This window comes from Hypomesus transpacificus, chromosome 18 (genome assembly GCF_021917145.1).
Source record: "Hypomesus transpacificus isolate Combined female chromosome 18, fHypTra1, whole genome shotgun sequence".
Lineage (NCBI taxonomy): Eukaryota > Metazoa > Chordata > Actinopteri > Osmeriformes > Osmeridae > Hypomesus > Hypomesus transpacificus.
In genome coordinates, this window is record NC_061077.1 from 10,637,606 (window position 1) to 10,654,951 (window position 17,346).

Genomic DNA, 17,346 nt, shown 5'->3' on the forward strand with positions numbered 1-17,346 from the left:
TCCTCCATATTTGTCATTGCATAAACATTAAATCTAGCTGAATTTGTTGATTGGAAATTGGTTTCTACTAATGTAATGATTTCCATCAAATACACTTTAACTCTAGCTGCCATATTTTTTTTATGATAATGTGTTTTTGGACAATGTTTGCTCTGCTAAATTAACTAAATTCATGGTTAAATTAAAGACATGGCAATTAGCTGCAGACCTGTTCTGACTTTCTGTGAAAGGACAGAATCAGAAATGTTATCATCAAAGACACAGAAGATGCAGAGTTTTGTGTATTTGGAGAAAAAAAACAGCTTAAAAGCTGAAAGCAGACTTTGAAAAGAAAGCTGTAAACAGAGACTAGTTCACCTTGACAAGTTGTCGATAAGATCTATATCTTGTCAACCTTTTGCTCAGACCAGAATTGGAAAACCTCCTCTTGTCTCTTAATAACAGATGAAGGCTTGTTCCAGTGACTGACAAAATACCACACATGGCTCTGTGAAGATAAGGGCCCATATCAATACTGGCTGATCATATAGCCATTCCTTTTCAATAATCCACCACATGTTTACAATCTCTGCTGCTGAAAAGGCCTGTTGATCAGGCAAGTAACAGGACATATTCCCACAAGTTTTCTTTCCTGTCTCCTCGCTGTCTTATTCCTCTCAAACAAATAACCTCAAATTACATACAACGTTGTGCAGAGAGAACATTAATATTGTTAATGTTAAAATATACAAAATTGATGGGTTCGTGTAGTTGAAAGGAAACCTGCAGCATCCGTGTCTGGGTTTGACTTGAAACTAACCCAGTGTTGTTCTATTAGGTTTCAAACCAGCAATGGCGGGTAATGGAACAGAAACATAATTAACCTGTCATCTGCAGATGGACAGGATCAACTCTTTTGAAATATAGATCTGGACATGTTGCATTCAGATCCAAGCTGAAAATGTACATCTAAATGACACTAACTAATCTTGTTCTGCAGAGGCCAAACTTGAGATAATTCATTTTTTTACTGATTGATTCACATGGACATTGAAGGGCCAGAGGAGGAAAAACACGGACACAAGCTTGTTTGCCTCAGAAAGCTGGTCCAGTTTAAGGAAATAGGAGTCTAAGGCCACATCCAGTTTACAACCAAACATTTGATTCACACGAACATCTGAAATCTGCATAGTGAGGTTTTGGTGCACCAAGTGGTAAACCTGAGTGTTTCTGTTTGTTTGGCACGGTGCTGCCAAAGTATTGCAGTTTTTCTGCAGTTATTTGTCTTTACTGTCCACTACAACTGAACCTGCGAGCAGCTTCATTGATTTTCCCTGAAGAGACCTTCAAAGCACTACGGTCAAACTCCTCCTCTTCCCCTTCTGAGCATCACATACCTGCCTCGAAGAACACAAGTCATCTGGGTGGGGAGACAGAAAAGCTATCCATCTATGAAGCCAACACCAGGGGCACGGATGTCTATGTGTGCATGTGGCTGTATGTGTGTGTTGTTTCAATATCGTGTTTGCACTGGTGAGAGTGTCTATCAATGTCTAGAGTTTAACACAGACAATGTTTTGTATTGGACCGCTTGACTGACTGCTGGTTTCTACTCAAATCATTCTTGGAAGTTTTCTGCATTTACCGACTTTGTTTTCTCAATTTCCGTGTCAGCATACGACAGAGCATCAAGCAATCAGAATAGATCAAGTGGTTCTTGGGTTATAGTGAGAAAGGGGATGGATGGAGATTCCTTGGTATTTTCTCTCACTTTTTCACATTAAGGTGATTGATGCTTTTGTGTGCCTCAAAATTACAGCTAACCGAATTTCAAACGGTGCCCGAGTATGGTTTCCTGTCATGCATAATGCATATTCACAATAACTAGATAACTCCGAATGTTTCAGGAGAGTCTCTGCAGTGGTTGGGTCATCAGCTAAGGTATTTTGTTTTCTATTCTAGTGGCCTCTCTTCCCCCCTCATTGGGCCATAATCAACAATCACAGTTATGAATAATTTCAGAGTAGTTTGTCTTATTGTGACTGCAAAATGCTCGCAGCAAAATCTGCAGGAATGCTTTCCACTGAATCTATTGGTCCATTCTTTATTCTGTGTTCTTTTCATGGCATAAATCAAACCAAATGAGTTCCCTTGTGTTTGATGGGATTGGAAAAAATCAGTGTCTGATCATTTTCTGTGTCAGGCTTTCCATTCACAGCACACAAATATGCTGATAAAAGTAAAAAGACAAGGTAGAGAATATGCTGGAAATGTAATGGTTTGGATGATCTAGGATCACTCCTGAGTACCAAAAAAGCAATGATGCGACAGTAATCCGTCACACTTGATTTCTCCATTAAAATTTGTTTCTAAGAACAATGTAATAAACTCCACAGAGTTTATATTTGTAATTCATAGTAGCCAGCACTTTAGGAGGTAGTGAATGATGTTCATAGTTTGGATAAACTCTCTCGCAACAAGATGGGTCATTTCACACAACAGATGGGTTGTTTTTTCTGCATAAAAAACTGTTGAAAGTACCACTGGAAGAGACGAATTTCAGGACATCCAGGTGGAAGGCAAAACATTTCATGAGGCGTTAGAAAAGATGAGTGGAATACCAAAACCACACCAAGCTGTGTGTAAAGTTGCTCCTGCTTCCTGTTTGCAATGACGTTCCACGGGCTGCACCCATGTTCAAATGCAAGTGTATTAGTCCCACAGAACTACCGGAAGAAACAAGCTTCAACAAATTAATGTAAAATACGTTATCCGATTGTTTTTCTTGGTGGAATCCTTCTGGTATCTGAGACTTGAGAACTCTAGACTCTGAAATAGTCTGAGGTCACCGCCACCTCCCACACGTTTCCACACTGTGTCACATGTATGGTGCTGAAGCTATCTCCCCAAGTGAGAGCAGCATAGAAACACTACTTAGAGCAATGAGACTGAAGCTGTTATCAATGCGTTATTGTTCATCTTCTCAGAGCTTCAGTATGGCAGCAGCTATCATTTGAAAAAGGTTTTGATGAGATGGCGATGAATAAAAGGAAATAGAAACCGGATTTGCAATTTATGTTCACTCCACTCTTCTTTACCTACTAAAGCAATTCCTGCTCTGAGAGTCGAAAGCTCATTTCAGAGGAATAAACCCTGCAAAGACAAAAGGTCTCTCATATTTAAGATGTAGCTCAATTAATACATGTATTTCCTGTACAGATGGAGTGTCGTATTATTTGATTGAGTGTATTCAATCTCAAGAAATAATTGCACACATCAGAACACATATATTTCTTGATCTGGGACTGTATTTTATTATCTCCTAAAATTATTGTATTACTGTGTCACTGATGTTTATGTGCAACTGCTACAGAAGTTTGCAACATGACCAATATAGAAACATTGCTGATGATATATGTTTAATTAGGATTAACATGATGTACATACAGTATATATAGTAAGTAAGGAACAAGGCCTGATGACTTTTGCACATGTAATTGTTCCAGTAAGAGACAATTTATCTCAGCTAAGAAAAGTACATTTGTTTGTGTTGTGTTTTTCAAGGTTGTGTTTGTAGGCCCAGCCTGTAATCCAAGGCCAATTGCCCTGATGAACGGTGACTGATTGTTTTCCTGCTGCCTGATTTCTTTATTCATCTGCAGAGGTTTATTAACCTTAACCGTTGGTTAGAATACCTCTGTTATCAAATCTGAATGGCTAAACACAAAGTCTAAGAGTGCACTGGACAACCTTTCTCAATAGATGCCTTCTGGCAGGCGATACCGAAGCGTTCGGTCTCGCACACGCAGACTGGACAACAGTTTCTTTCCAAGGGCCATCAGGCTTCTGAATGGACATTGATACGGACACTGATACACTTCTCACTAGTCACTTTACACACTGTCACTTTCAGCTACTGGTTGCACTATCAGCAATATTGCACTATTGTACTTTACTTGTCTTAGGTTACCATAGGTTTATAAGGTTAGTATAGGTTATGTCAGATGCTGGTTGCACTGTCAGCAATATTGCACTTTTGTACTTCACTTGTCTTAGGTTAGTATAGGTTTATAACGTTAGTATAGGTTATTGTATGTGTTATGTGTATTTAGAGGTTTAGTATACTGTATTGAATATTGTATAGCATTTGTATATTAGGAGGTTTACTATATTTTAGCTTATCATAGATGTAATCTATGTTCTGTGTACTTATATGTTATGTTATGCCAGGATGCTTTGCGTTGTCTTGTCCTTAGAATTTCAGTTCCTAGTCTGACCCTGTGTTGTTCTGTGCATTTGACAATAAAATACTTGAACTTCACTTGAACTAGATGATGCAAATCTCAAGGAGATATCATTTGAGGGTCACATCTCAGATGATCAGTGTGTTTGTGTGTGTGTTGGGGAAGTTGTTTCTGTCAGATCAATGGAAAGTCCCATCAAACCCAGGCTGCTGACATTAAAAGCGGCAGACTCGTATACCTCCCCTGCATCTGAAGGGCAGAGAAGGCCAGAGCAGAGCTGTGTTGAACCCACCAGTCAGTTCACCACCAGAGGTCAACAGTTGCCCCTGCTCAGGAAACACCTTGGTCTTCCACTGTGAGTGCCTATTGAGGGATTACTGTCCTCCAATCCTTGGGGAATGTCTCTTCACACTTCAATAGATGCAAAACTGACAGTTGAATTAGTTTTGCATATCGACTGTATCATGGATTAACTTCAGAGTCTTGAACTCGGAGAGAAGCCTTTGTCTCACTCTTGCCTGAACTGCTGGATTATAATTAGATATCTATCAAAACAAGAAGGGAGCTAAATAATGAAGCCTCAAACTGTATGAACATACTGAAAGATTCACACATTCCATGATTTCTTTATATACTCTAGCTGTACTGTAGCCCCAACCTTAACCCAACCAATGGCCTTATCCCTTTTTCTCTTTGCCATAAACCTTATTCTATCCAGAAGTCACACCTCTAACTCTAAGTTCACAGAATTTGGAATCAGATTGAGATAAAAGACTGATATATAAAGATATAAAGTGTAGGTAAGATAAACACTGCAGAGCAAAACACATGTCGGTTGCAATTATACCTACCTAATATGAGCCATGAGCCACTATGCATTTACAAATTTCCCTTTTTTTTTAAGGAATCATGGTGGAATATCCAAGATTCATATATTGCGTCCACTCAATATGACAGAGTTGTCTTTGGACTGAATATTTAAAAATAAATCAATTGTAACATCATGTAAGTCATAGTATTGTGCTTTGTATATTATTGAGTCGATCATTTTGTCCGGTGGCAAATCTTATCTGTGAAACCATTGAATACCATTATCTACTGTACAGTCACAATGAAATTATGTACATCCCTTTTTCCTTTAATTAGATTACACAAAGTAGTGTCACATCCTGTGAAGGTGATAAGGATAGTTAGAAAAAGAAAAACATACAGATCAGAATCTGTTTTGCCTGACCTCAGATGTCTGCTCTTTGATTTGTCATTATGGAACTTGTTAGCATTGAAGTGAAGCTAATTGACTGAAATTGACTTTTCCAATGGGCTGACTTTGGTTGTCTCTGTTTGCAACAGGTTGATCAATAAAGAGATAATAGACTCTAGCTTGGGCAGAGAACAATAATAGCACACATAGCAAGGAGAGGTTTAGTGGTCAAATTGCTCAAAGATTTTAGACACACTGTGTTTGACTCAGTTACACGTCTTTGTAATTACATGTTGATTCATTTGCATCCAAATGTGTTACTTGCTTAATTTTTACAATGAACAATTACAAGCACTGTCTTGCTGATTGTCACAGTAAATGTATTCTATCCTATAGATAAGTGAAGAGGATGACTAACGAGAGCAAAATCCAGTCAATGTCCAATAGCAAGTAATGATGAGTCTGACAGGTTTGATGAGCTGTGGATATGGTCGACTTACCTTCCAGAAGCTCATCTTCACAGTTCACACCTACTGTCTAATTTGGGACACAATGATGAACTGAGGCTGCACGGAGCACAAGCATGAGAAAACCCACACTCAACCAAAGCACATCATGGACTAATACAAACAGGTGTGGAAGTCTACGGTCAAAATAGACGGGGATTGTTTCAGTTTCAAAGGGGGGGGGGGGGGGACCCTATGCTTGCTAGATGCTGGTTGCTATGGATTTCTCTCCAAAGCTCTCAAAATAATGGCACCTCCCACCTCTGATGTCACAGCTTGGAGCTGTTGATGTGCAGGGGAGGGGGAGAGGAATGGAGGGGGAGGGAGGGGTTGAGAGAGCGAGGGGAAGGGGAGGGAGACTGTAGCCTGTTGCTCATGATCATCAAATAACCTGCTAGTACTCCACAAGCCTTGTGCCCGTGCCTGCTCAGAGGAGGGAGACTTGCTGTGCGAGGCAGCAAGGCAGAAGAAAAGACTTCTCCTGGTTTTGAGATTTTTGGCTTCTTCCACAAATTAGACGCGGCAGTTGAGAAATTCATTCACAAACACAGTAAGTATAATTTCCTTTTTCTGTTTAGCCACTTACTGAAGAGGTTTGATGTATTGTACTCTACAATGCATCACTCAGCTCGGACAGGCAGTCATGACAAAAATGACTTCAACTAGTGTCTGTGCTAACATTTTAATTGAACAGTTCATGAGTGTAAATGTACAGCACAAAATAAGAAAATCATATTTGCATTGCCACTAGTTCCTCACACAATCTTTTGGACTTTTGGAGGACGGCGTGACACTACTGCCACAACAAATACATCAAGTTACGTTCTGTTAACAACACTGACATGATTTGCAGAGCGCACGTATCTACAATGTAAAGTCTGCAGTATTGTTGCAACTTACTACAATGTCTCAGCTTTGTGAATTAAATACATTAGTAATGTCGCTCTTACCATATTGTACATCATTTTCCATATTGACTAGCTTTATCCCTCTTTTCTAACATCCCTCATTTCTTTGATCCTTCCCATGCTATCTTCCCATCTACAATATGTCTTTGACAGATGACAGTCATTTGCATACTGGAGATCCTCCATAGTAACAGACCACAATATATTATGATCCGCCACATTTATAGATGGCCTCCAGATACTGAAGTCATTCTAGATTTCGCCCAACCTGCCACACTATCACATGAATGTTCAGAAAAACAGGATACGTTAAGTTAACAGTTGCTAGCCACAAAAAATATGTATATATCTTTGAATGAATACAAAATGTTTGCTTGTCATAATTTCATGAAATTATGACAAATCAATTGGAAGTAGTAACAAGAAATATTAGAATATTGTCTAATACTGTATTTTAGGTGTGTCTGCTGACGAGGTCATTGTAATTCCCCCCCCCCTAGAATTTCCCATTAATACTGATTTATGATGTATTATGGATCATTGTCCCTCCCTGTACAAGATCAGTTTCATTTTAATTAGATTAAGTAATGGCTTTGCTGTCCCACATATATTTATAGTGGGGGATCTCCCACTCATAAGCAGTTCAATTACAGCAGTCTTCAGGTGTGAGGAGTCCTGACATGTCATTAATGCAGGTCGTAAAGTCACCTTCAAAGGAGTGTCAATTACATTCTTGATGCTAAGAAGGAAAATACAGTGTCTTTAAATCAGCGCCAAGTATTTCCTTTCCCATTTTGAGGACACATTAAAAAAAAGCTTGTTTCACCTCGAATGTTCTACCACTGATAACAAAAACAGTCTAATCCATTTACATTCTGTACATTATGTGCATACACAGACCATAAGCAGACCAGAGCCTTCCGGTGCTGCATCTAGCTGAATCCAATTTGACTTCCAAACAAGACATAGACTTGTTGTCTATGTGTCCACAGTGATACCAGTGTTTACCAGTGTGCCTTCACACAAAGAAAAACTTTCTACCAGTGTTTGATAGGTGCTTGGTTATGTTAATCCCATTAATTGAGTGGTTCAGGTGGCTGATACAATCTATTAATGGAGTCAGGAGACTGTTTTCACATTTTTGATCCAACACCCTCCCCCATCTCTTTCTTTGATATTTCCTTCTTTGTCTCTCTTTCCCCTCCGTCCCGCTGGGGCCTTTAGTGAGGTCTGCAGCTGAAATCCTTTCAAACACTCTGTCTGGAGGGGGGACAGACAGACAGGCAGACAGACAGACAGACAGACAGACAGGCAGCTCTTCAGGAGGATGAGAGAGTGTTCTCCCGTACACGTCCCCCAGAGACACTTTTAACAGGATTCAATCCAAAAGAGATTGTTTAGCCAGCCCAGTGAAATGGGGTCATGGGATCATTGCGGTGTTGGAGGGTACGAGTGGGGTAGTGTGAGGTTTACCAATGAGTCTTCCTGCACACAGACACACAGATATCTTATATAATGATTATGCAATGCAAGTTGAGCTACAGTATGTGAGAGGGCTCTCAACTTATTATAGCAATGTGGAGAAGAAGAATTGGTATATTGTTCATGAAAACGAGGCACATTTGTTATTTACTTACAAATAGTTAGTTCTCAAGACTAGAAGATGGATTGGGCACAGAATTACATCTGATTCCTCACCAAGAATGACCAAGAAAAATCTTTTGTTTCCTGGAACGTACGTCCAGTAATATATATTTTTGAAATATACTCTGTGTTGACATATATGGCATTTTGTATTCCACAACAGTGCCAGAGGCAGTCACAGGGAATCGGGGTGTGGCGGTGAGGTAAGGGTGAGTGTTTGGGTGGTAGCCTAATTATTGTCTGTCACGGTGTGCCAGTGCTAAAGGGATGAGGAGTGGTGAGGCATAATATGGAGCAGTGATGCATAGAATGGGGAATTGGCCAGTGGTGTCATTCTCAGTCTGTCTGAGTAACAGCAGAGGAGACAGGGACAAGGTGAGGGAACACAAGCTCAGTGTCACCATTCCAATAGCCAAGCTGACGTTTATGGAAGGAATTTCCTGAAACATGTGTATGACTGAAACATTGATTTCCAGAGGCTGAGGCTTTGCACAGCGCAACAAAGAAACCAAATGTCTTGAAAACTGAAAACACAAGGAAGTGCCCTGAATGGTGTAGATAAAGTGACAAGAATAGTGCAGAAAAGGGTACAAAGGACAATATGTGACACATAAGGAACAGTTCATTATGAATGATCAAACCTTCATGAAAGTGTGCCTGTTATCTCTGTGGTGCAGCACAGTGAGGTTCTGGACTGCAGTCAAGCACAGTGTGGTGGACCACAGTTGAGGTATAGCAGAGTAGTAATTGCCCACGGGATGTTCCTTGTTCATATGTATTCAGTATTTATTAAATCCACCCACCCACAGCAGAAAAAATATGCCTTTTTTCTGTTCTGCAATTTCTGTCCGAGTCAATGTAAGCACAGGTCTTACAACGTAAGGTAGCTCCAGGCAGAGCCCACATATTTCTACTTTTAAAAGAGCTGGTGTGCGGGTGTGTAAGAGGGAGGGAGAAAGTGCGAAAGAGTGAGAAAAATAGAGTGAGAATGAGAGAGAAGGCAGAGAGAGAGAGGAGAGAAAGAGAAGTAACGGGGGAGATGGTGAGAAGGAAGAAAGTTGTGTTGGAAGCCATTCCATTTCTGGAAACAACACCCTCTTACAGTCGTTAGCGAGAGGTGAGAGACAGAGGGAATTCGGAAGACAACGATTGTTTGGATGGTCGTTGCGAGGTGTGAATGGTCACTACAACAAAATGAATGAGGGAAATTGACTCAATTGTGATGTGACATCCTGCATTGTCTACCTGTGTGCCACTTTCTTGACGGGCTGCACAAGACTACAGACAGACAGCAGCACATGTAGAAATATAAAAACAAGTTCCTACCTGTGCCTATAGAGACCCAAATATACAGGGACATCTTATGTACAGTAGGGAAACATATTGATATGTAATATGACCTAATCCACAAATCATCTTTTCCATGTATATTACGGCATGTGACCATCATCTTCATTCATCATCATTTCTTGCAGAAGATCTGCCATGTGCAGCCCAATTAGGGATTCACAGCCAATCTGGAGAACATGCCCCATGGCAAGCACTGTGCTAGCACATAGCCCTGCTCAGGAGAGAGGGACAGAGAGAGAAGGAGAGAGGCCGAGAGAGAGGGAAAGAGGAAGGAGACAGACCCAGCACTGATCTGCTGCTGGAAATAAGCTCTCGAGCAGAGGAGCGCACGTTTTATCTCCCTCTCCGCGATAGATACACGCTCCCCCGAGGAGGTGTGCAAGGCACATCAGAGCACTGAAAACCCCCGAGCACAAGCTTGCTCCCGTGACTGGAGGCTACTACAACACCTGTCAAAGCTGTGGGGACAATCAAAGGGCACAGAAGAGGGTTCCTGTGTATTTTTTTTGGCTCTGTTTTGGAGTTATGATCTGTTATGATTATGTGTACTGTGAGCAACACAGACTCCCTACTTCTTGGGGAGGGGGATAGAAGAACATCTGATGATAAAAAAAACTGTATTTATTTTATCGATCACAGGGTCTACAGTAAACCATGCGTCATTAGTAATGGAAAGGAATGAATTTGAGATTTTAATTGGATCATCATTGGATTTTGCATTGCATTTTTCTCATATCAAGCTCTGCTGGTGATGGGGAGGTGGAACGGACGAACAGCAGATAGAATGTTAAAAGAGAGAGCAGAATAGACAGTGTCTTAGTGATATTGCCTTTTAGGTTAGGTTTTTAGGTGAAAGCTAACCACAACATCTCCCTTCACCACACAGTTATCACTATCCATGCTGCACTGCATCCTTACTGGTGTGCTGTTCCTTTGGCCTGGGGCCATCAATGAAGAACAATCAGGGGTAGACAAAGATTTCCATATAAAAGAAACCAAGCTTACGGAAAGCCTTGAGCTGGTTCACTTTAATTTGATGAGCGGAAAACAAGGGTTTGACTGTAATCAGGGGGTGACTGACAGTGCAGGTGCCTAATAACCAGTCAGTGACGCACTCACAGCCCGTTTTAGAAGCCATGGCCTCCTCCTCTGCTCTGATTGGTGGTTAGGCACACACAGGCTGTGACAGTAATTCATGACTTGCTAACCTGCGTCCTAATCATTGTAATTAATTTAATTAGTTTGGACACAGGCCACAAGGTCCTGTGAGCAACAATGATGAAAATATTTATTGTTGGTTGTTGTTGAACACAGAAAATGACAGTGAGTCTTAAAATTACAGTTTGGCTTCTTCTATGGTGGTATTTGGTTGCCATGGTATTAGGGGGCAAAACTAGTCAACATCTCAGAGAAATTCGAATTTTAGTCATAAACAAAAAAAGAAAACTACTGCAACTAAAAGGTCACACACAAATGAACCCACTGTAACCCAGAGGAAAACCTATTTCCACTTTTTTTTGTAGATGTATTTTAGATATAGATTTTCTGTGGCAGCAAAACCTTGTGTTATGTGATTGGTAGTCAAGTCACACATACATAGGAATTTCAGCACATTGGTTTAGCTGACTGAGAAGGGGCAGAATATCAATGGCTCTCATGCATTATTTTCTACCCACATAAAACCACTTATTTTCTTTATGTTTTAATCATTGTTTCGGAAATAGTGGGCTGTGTTATTTTTTGACAGACTACAGTTATGCAACAACCCACATATGGCAATAAGGGTATTACTTTGATTGTGTCTGCATAAGCAGTCATGTTCGGACATGTGTTGGTGGCTGAGCGGTTAGGGAATCGGGCTAGTAATCTAAAGGTTGCCAGTTCGGAATCCCGGCCGTGCCAAATGACGTTGTGTCGGGTCAAGGCACTTCACCCCACTTGCCTCGGGGGGAATGTCCCTGTACTTACTGTATGTCGCTCTGGATAAGAACATCTGCTAAATGACAAAATGTAATGTAATGTTTAAGACCACCAGCATGCTAATTGGTGAGACAGTGGACATCTTGCATTACTACATTGTACTGTGCTCTTGGTAGTTACCAGAAACACAGTAGAGGAATACACTCTACAATACATCTAAGTACAGCATTAGGGCCTCTGTGCATCCATATCAATCTTTGTCTAATGCGAAACTCCTAAAAGAGAGATGTAAGGGAAATTGTATCTTCCTTACATAGAAAAGACCTCCTCTTGACTCACATAATCTACATTGATCTATGAACATTCCTCTCCAACAGCATGACAGTGTTTAGAAATGACACACAAATAATGGTGTTACAAGTTCAACTGTACAGTGGTATACTAAAGACTTAGCATAGAAGACTAAGGAAGTATACAAGAACACTGAAACAAGATATTCTATATACTTAAAAAGCATTTCAGTTTAGAGATAGAGGCTGACAGCTGCAGTTTATGTCAAGCTGAATGCCTCAAGACAACTGTTGTGTTAGCCTACAGTTACAAGGGAATGTTAGTCAGCTCTTCTTACATTTACAATTATTCATTTAGCAGATGCTTTAATCCAAAGTGCTGTCCATGTGGTTTCTATGGTAAGTGCAACCAAGGACAATCAAGGACCAACAATCCACAATTCTAAAAGAACTGGGAAATGTTCATATGTTAGCCTCCAACATGGTGGAAGTGGAACTACATGTTACTAGATTAGAGCAATATATAACACACTCCTCTGGGCCGTCAGACAGCAGCCCTCCACATGAGCCTTGTCTCTATCTCCCCCTTGCATTTGCAGCTCCAGTGTCCTCTTCTGTTTGTCCAGGATCACAGTATTGTTATCTGGTGATTTACAATCTGTCGCTCACCCCAAAGTAGCCCCCCACAATGCTGAGATATGATGAAGCCATTTGAAGACAGAAAATGTGTCCAATATTTATCCTTCACAATATTATCGTAAAGTATGAGGTAAAGGGTTGATTTCACTATGAATCTGATGACCATAATGATTTTGTTTTTGTCCAGAGTGATACTGATATAGTAACTGTATCCACTGGAGTCCATGTTGCACTGAAATCAACCATTGCCTGAAGCCTGTGTCTGAATAATTGATGAGCCAAACCAAGCTATGTTGTATCCATTAGATCAGAAAACGGTTTTAGTAAATTGCTGGGAAAATAAGCCACAAGTAGTTAAAGATGCATCTGACATCGACCACTGGACATAATATATGTATTTATTAAAAGGCTTTGGCTCTCCTGTGACTGTAAACTGTCCATTAGAGGCATAATGGTAAAAATACAGGAAATTCCAAATAGTTCATTTTTTATTCCACGTGATCCAATTAAATGATAGGAGAGGCGTATAATCCAATCAGTGAATGAACAACGCCACAGATGCCTAATTCAGTTATCATACTGTTGGCTCTCTCAAGAAACACTCAGAAGTAAAACGATGTATTCAAATTAACTCTACTTGTCTCTCTTCATGAGAGTGTGTACAATTGAATTTGAGACCCGTTGTGTTAGATTTCTAGTCTTTAAATGAGGAATGTTTCAGATCATTCCATACAGGCTGAATTAACAGTTTTGTTCTTCTATCAAGTTTATGCCAATTTGTGTTTTTTCTCTGCTGTGCTTCAGAAGGTGAAGGAGGGAGGGCTGGCGACCGACCTACCCTAGAGATGTGAGGTCAGGCTGGAGCAGACCAGGTAGGAAGGGCTGTAAAGATGACCCTGCTGGCAGGAGATGGCTCGGACTACGACTACAGCGCTCTGAGCTGCACGTCCGACACCTCCCTCAACCCACCTCCTCTCTACGAGAAGGAAGCCCTCAAGGGGGCCTTCTACAAGCGGGCGCAGCTCGCTCCTGAGGGCCCAACCAATGGCGAGACCTCCTTGTCTGGCGCCCGTAGGCTCCACGCCATCATCAACGTGGGGGGGCTGCGCTACCAGCTCCCCTGGACCACCCTGGAGGACTTCCCCCTCTCCCGGCTGGGCCAGCTGCGCCTGTGCAGCAGCTTCGACGAGATCATGCGCATCTGCGACGATTACGACGTGGCCCACAACGAGTTCTTCTTCGACCGCAGCCCCTGTGCCTTCCGCACGATCCTGACCTTCGTGCGGGCTGGGAAGCTGCGATCGCTCAAGGAAATGTGCGCCCTCTCCTTCAGGGAGGAGATGCTGTACTGGGGTGTGCCAGAGGAGAGCCTGGAGTGGTGCTGCCGCCGGCGTCTGCTCCAGAGGGTGGAGGAGTGCGAGGAGATGGAGAGGGCGGACGAGGAGGACGAGGAGGACTTGCTGGACACGGACAGCGGGCGGCGGGACGCGGCCCTGGCCACCGAGTCCAGGGTGGCCCGCTGCATGGGCAAGCTGAGGGACATGGTGGAGAGGCCCCAGTCAGGCCTGCCAGGGAAGATCTTCGCCTGCCTGTCTGTGCTGTTTGTCACCATCACAGCCGTCAACCTCTCCATCAGCACCATGCCAGCCATGAGGGAGGAGGAGGAGGCGGTGAGTAGACACCTGTACTGAAGGAGACCTCAGCAGTCTGCCTGTCTGGTTACCATTCTCTCCAGAGCTCCCTGAAATAGGTGGGAGGAATTTCACTTGCACATTCCAATTCTATAATTTGTTCTGGTGTATTTTTGTGGTATTTCTTTTGAATGTGTTTTATTTCAATGTGTTTTCACTTACACTGTATGTGTTCAGGGTGTGTGTTTCAGAGTAAGCCTTGGTATCGTAAGTTCTCCTCACCATGAGGATGAATGATACATAAGTCAAGGTGAGGAAAAGGATACAAGGAGCAGAAGTCACTGCAATTTAAATGTGCATTCTAAATTATTCAACATCTTCTCTTAACCATTCACAACCACAGAGGGGGTCGACCCAAAAGACAAGCAAAATTGCATTATACAGAATTGGAGATGAGCATTTATCAAGTAAAGAAATGTACTCAGCTGGTAATGAGAATTGGTACCAATTGGGCAGTTTAATTAGAAAAATAACTACTCCAGAACATTGGGTGAAGTCTCCTCCTAATCTAATTTACTTGCTCATTATTGTGGCTAACTTCAATCCCTGCATTACTTCACTTTCAGTGGCCAGATAAAAAGAGTATAGTTTCAGTTATAGAACATTTTAGTCCTGGAGCTGCACATGCTACATATCACTGTTCTTTTCTTAGATCTCTGCATGCAGGGTTATCAAAGTAATGAATGTATTCCAAGTCATTATTTTGTGTTAGGTTTATGAGGAGTAACAGTAATACAATTTGTGACTCAAAAAGTCTGGTATTTGACCATAAAAAGCATCTCTGAAACAATCAGAGATGATTGTTTCGCAAATAGTAGTCATTGCCGGAGTAATGCATTTCAATAATACATACATTCCTAATTGTGTTGTTCTGATATGGGGGGGCAGTAGTGTGTTGGTCATTCCATCACAGTAGATTTCCAGCTAGAATTCTCATGTTGTGTTTGTTGACTCAATCAGTACATTTGAGTTGGATGTTTTAATCTAATTGCTCTGACTAAGTTGATTTTATGTAAACACTAAACTTTTGTGGGGTGTAACTGACTCTGTCAGACAACCTACTCTATTTCAATAGATTCTTAAGTGCTTTTCTAAGAGCAAATGTAATGTACTTTCTTCATTCTGACATTTTGAAGTCTGTTAGATCTACTCTGTGGGAGTGTTTCACAACTATACTTTCCTGGAATGGAGTTGGTTCAAAGATATCCCAGTCTGCATTTGGACCGGTTAATGCTCCTCTTAGAAAATATAATCTATCCTTGAAGGTTTTCGTCACCTTTTACCGTTCATAAGAAAAAAAAGAACATGCTCATGACACTTTGTACCGTCATTACATGTCTAAGATGCTTACAGTGTGATCTTCAAACACTAGATGAGCTCAAGCTATTATTCGAAAATAATTTGGCCGTTGTAGATGGTAAAATTACGGAGCATTGCTCAATTTCTCTTGATCAACACAAAGCACCTCACAGCCTGATGGCTCTATCTAGTGGTTGGAAGCCAGACGACAGAAGAGGAAATGTTGAGGAACTTGAACAGTGTTTGAGGTCTGTTCTACCAGAACCAGATTAAACATGATATACAACTAAAAGGCTTTTCATCCTTTCTGGACATGAAAAACAACAACATTTTGATATTTCCAATTGTGCCAAAATGAACTCCTTTATATCTTGAACCATAACAAGTTTGGTACAGTTTTCAGGGTCTATGTATTTAATTGAAGTACAGTGATAAGTGGGTATGTTGACAACCACAGCAATTTAACACACACTGCAACTCAGGTTTAGCATGGATAATTTACTGAATCAAATGGGCCATACATCATCAGAGATATAATGATTCTGCTGTAGCTACACACTGTGCTTCTCAGGCCTCTCTTATTAGAGATAAAGCACACGCATGGTTAACCCGTTTTTTCCTGTGTTTCAGGGTAAGTGCTCCCAGATGTGCTACAACATCTTCATTGTGGAGACAGTGTGTGTGGCCTGGTTCTCCCTCGAGTTCACCCTGCGCTTCATCCAGGACCGCAGCAAGCTGGCCTTCCTCCGCCGCCCCCTCAACCTGATCGACGTGGTGGCCATCCTGCCCTACTACATCACCCTGGTGGTGGACAGCACCTCCACGGGGGAGAAGCGCCTGGGCTCCGGCAACAGCTACCTGGACAAGGTGGGTCTGGTGCTGAGGGTGTTGAGGGCCCTGCGGATCCTCTACGTGATGCGTCTGGCCCGACACTCGCTGGGGCTGCAGACTCTGGGCCTGACGGCCCGCCGGTGCACCCGGGAGTTTGGCCTACTCCTGCTGTTCCTGTGCGTGGCCATCGCCCTGTTCTCCCCACTGCTCTACCTGATCGAGAACGAGATGTCCGCCACCCACGAGTTCAGCAGCATCCCAGCCACGTACTGGTGGGCCGTCATCACCATGACGACGGTGGGCTACGGGGACATGGTGCCGAGGAGCATTCCCGGCCAGGTGGTGGCGCTTTCCAGCATCCTCAGCGGCATCCTGCTCATGGCGTTCCCCGTCACCTCCATCTTCCACACCTTCTCCCGCTCCTACGTGGAGCTGAAGCAGGAGCAGCAGAGGCTGCTGCAGAGGCGGACACACTTCCTGCTGCGCAGCAGGATGGCTGGAATGGGCAGCAGCAACCTATCCCTGGAGAGTGATGGGCTCTTTCCCATGAGGGCTTCAGATCACAGGGACCTGGAGGACTAGGGAGGAGAGAGACAGGGGGAGAGGGAGAGAGAGGGAGAGAGAGATAGAGAGTGTGTGTGTGTGTGTGTGTGAGTGTGTGAGAGAGAGAGAGAGAGAGAGAGAGAGAGAGAGAGAGAGAGAGAGAGAGAGAGAGCGAGAGAGAGAGAGAGAGAGAGAGAGAGAGAGAGAGAGAAAGCTAGAGAGACTGTATCATTGCTTCCATTTTTTGGGCCGTGTGTGTGTCTACTCTTGACTATTTCATCAGTGTTTATTATTATGATTC

The 17,346-nt window shown here is 42.3% G+C and overlaps 1 protein-coding gene across 1 annotated transcript; it reads left to right on the plus strand.

The window, feature by feature from the left end:
• The first annotated feature begins 6,374 nt into the window (after nucleotides 1-6,374).
• Nucleotides 6,375-17,087, plus strand: kcng1 (potassium voltage-gated channel, subfamily G, member 1). Its single transcript, XM_047040709.1, has 3 exons — nucleotides 6,375-6,480; nucleotides 13,486-14,351; nucleotides 16,302-17,087. The coding sequence occupies exons 2-3, from the start codon at nucleotides 13,572-13,574 to the stop codon at nucleotides 17,082-17,084; spliced, it is 1,563 nt and encodes a 520-aa protein (XP_046896665.1). The 5' UTR covers nucleotides 6,375-6,480; nucleotides 13,486-13,571; the 3' UTR covers nucleotides 17,085-17,087.
• The last annotated feature ends 259 nt before the right edge of the window (nucleotides 17,088-17,346 follow it).

Coding starts and splice junctions, on each gene's coding strand:
- kcng1 (XM_047040709.1), top strand. CDS start 13,572: ATGACCCTGCTGGCAGGAGATGGCTCGGACTACGACTACAGCGCTCTG. Junction 14,352..16,301: donor TGAGGGAGGAGGAGGAGGCG/GTGAGTAGACAC, acceptor CCTGTGTTTCAG/GGTAAGTGCTCCCAGATGTG.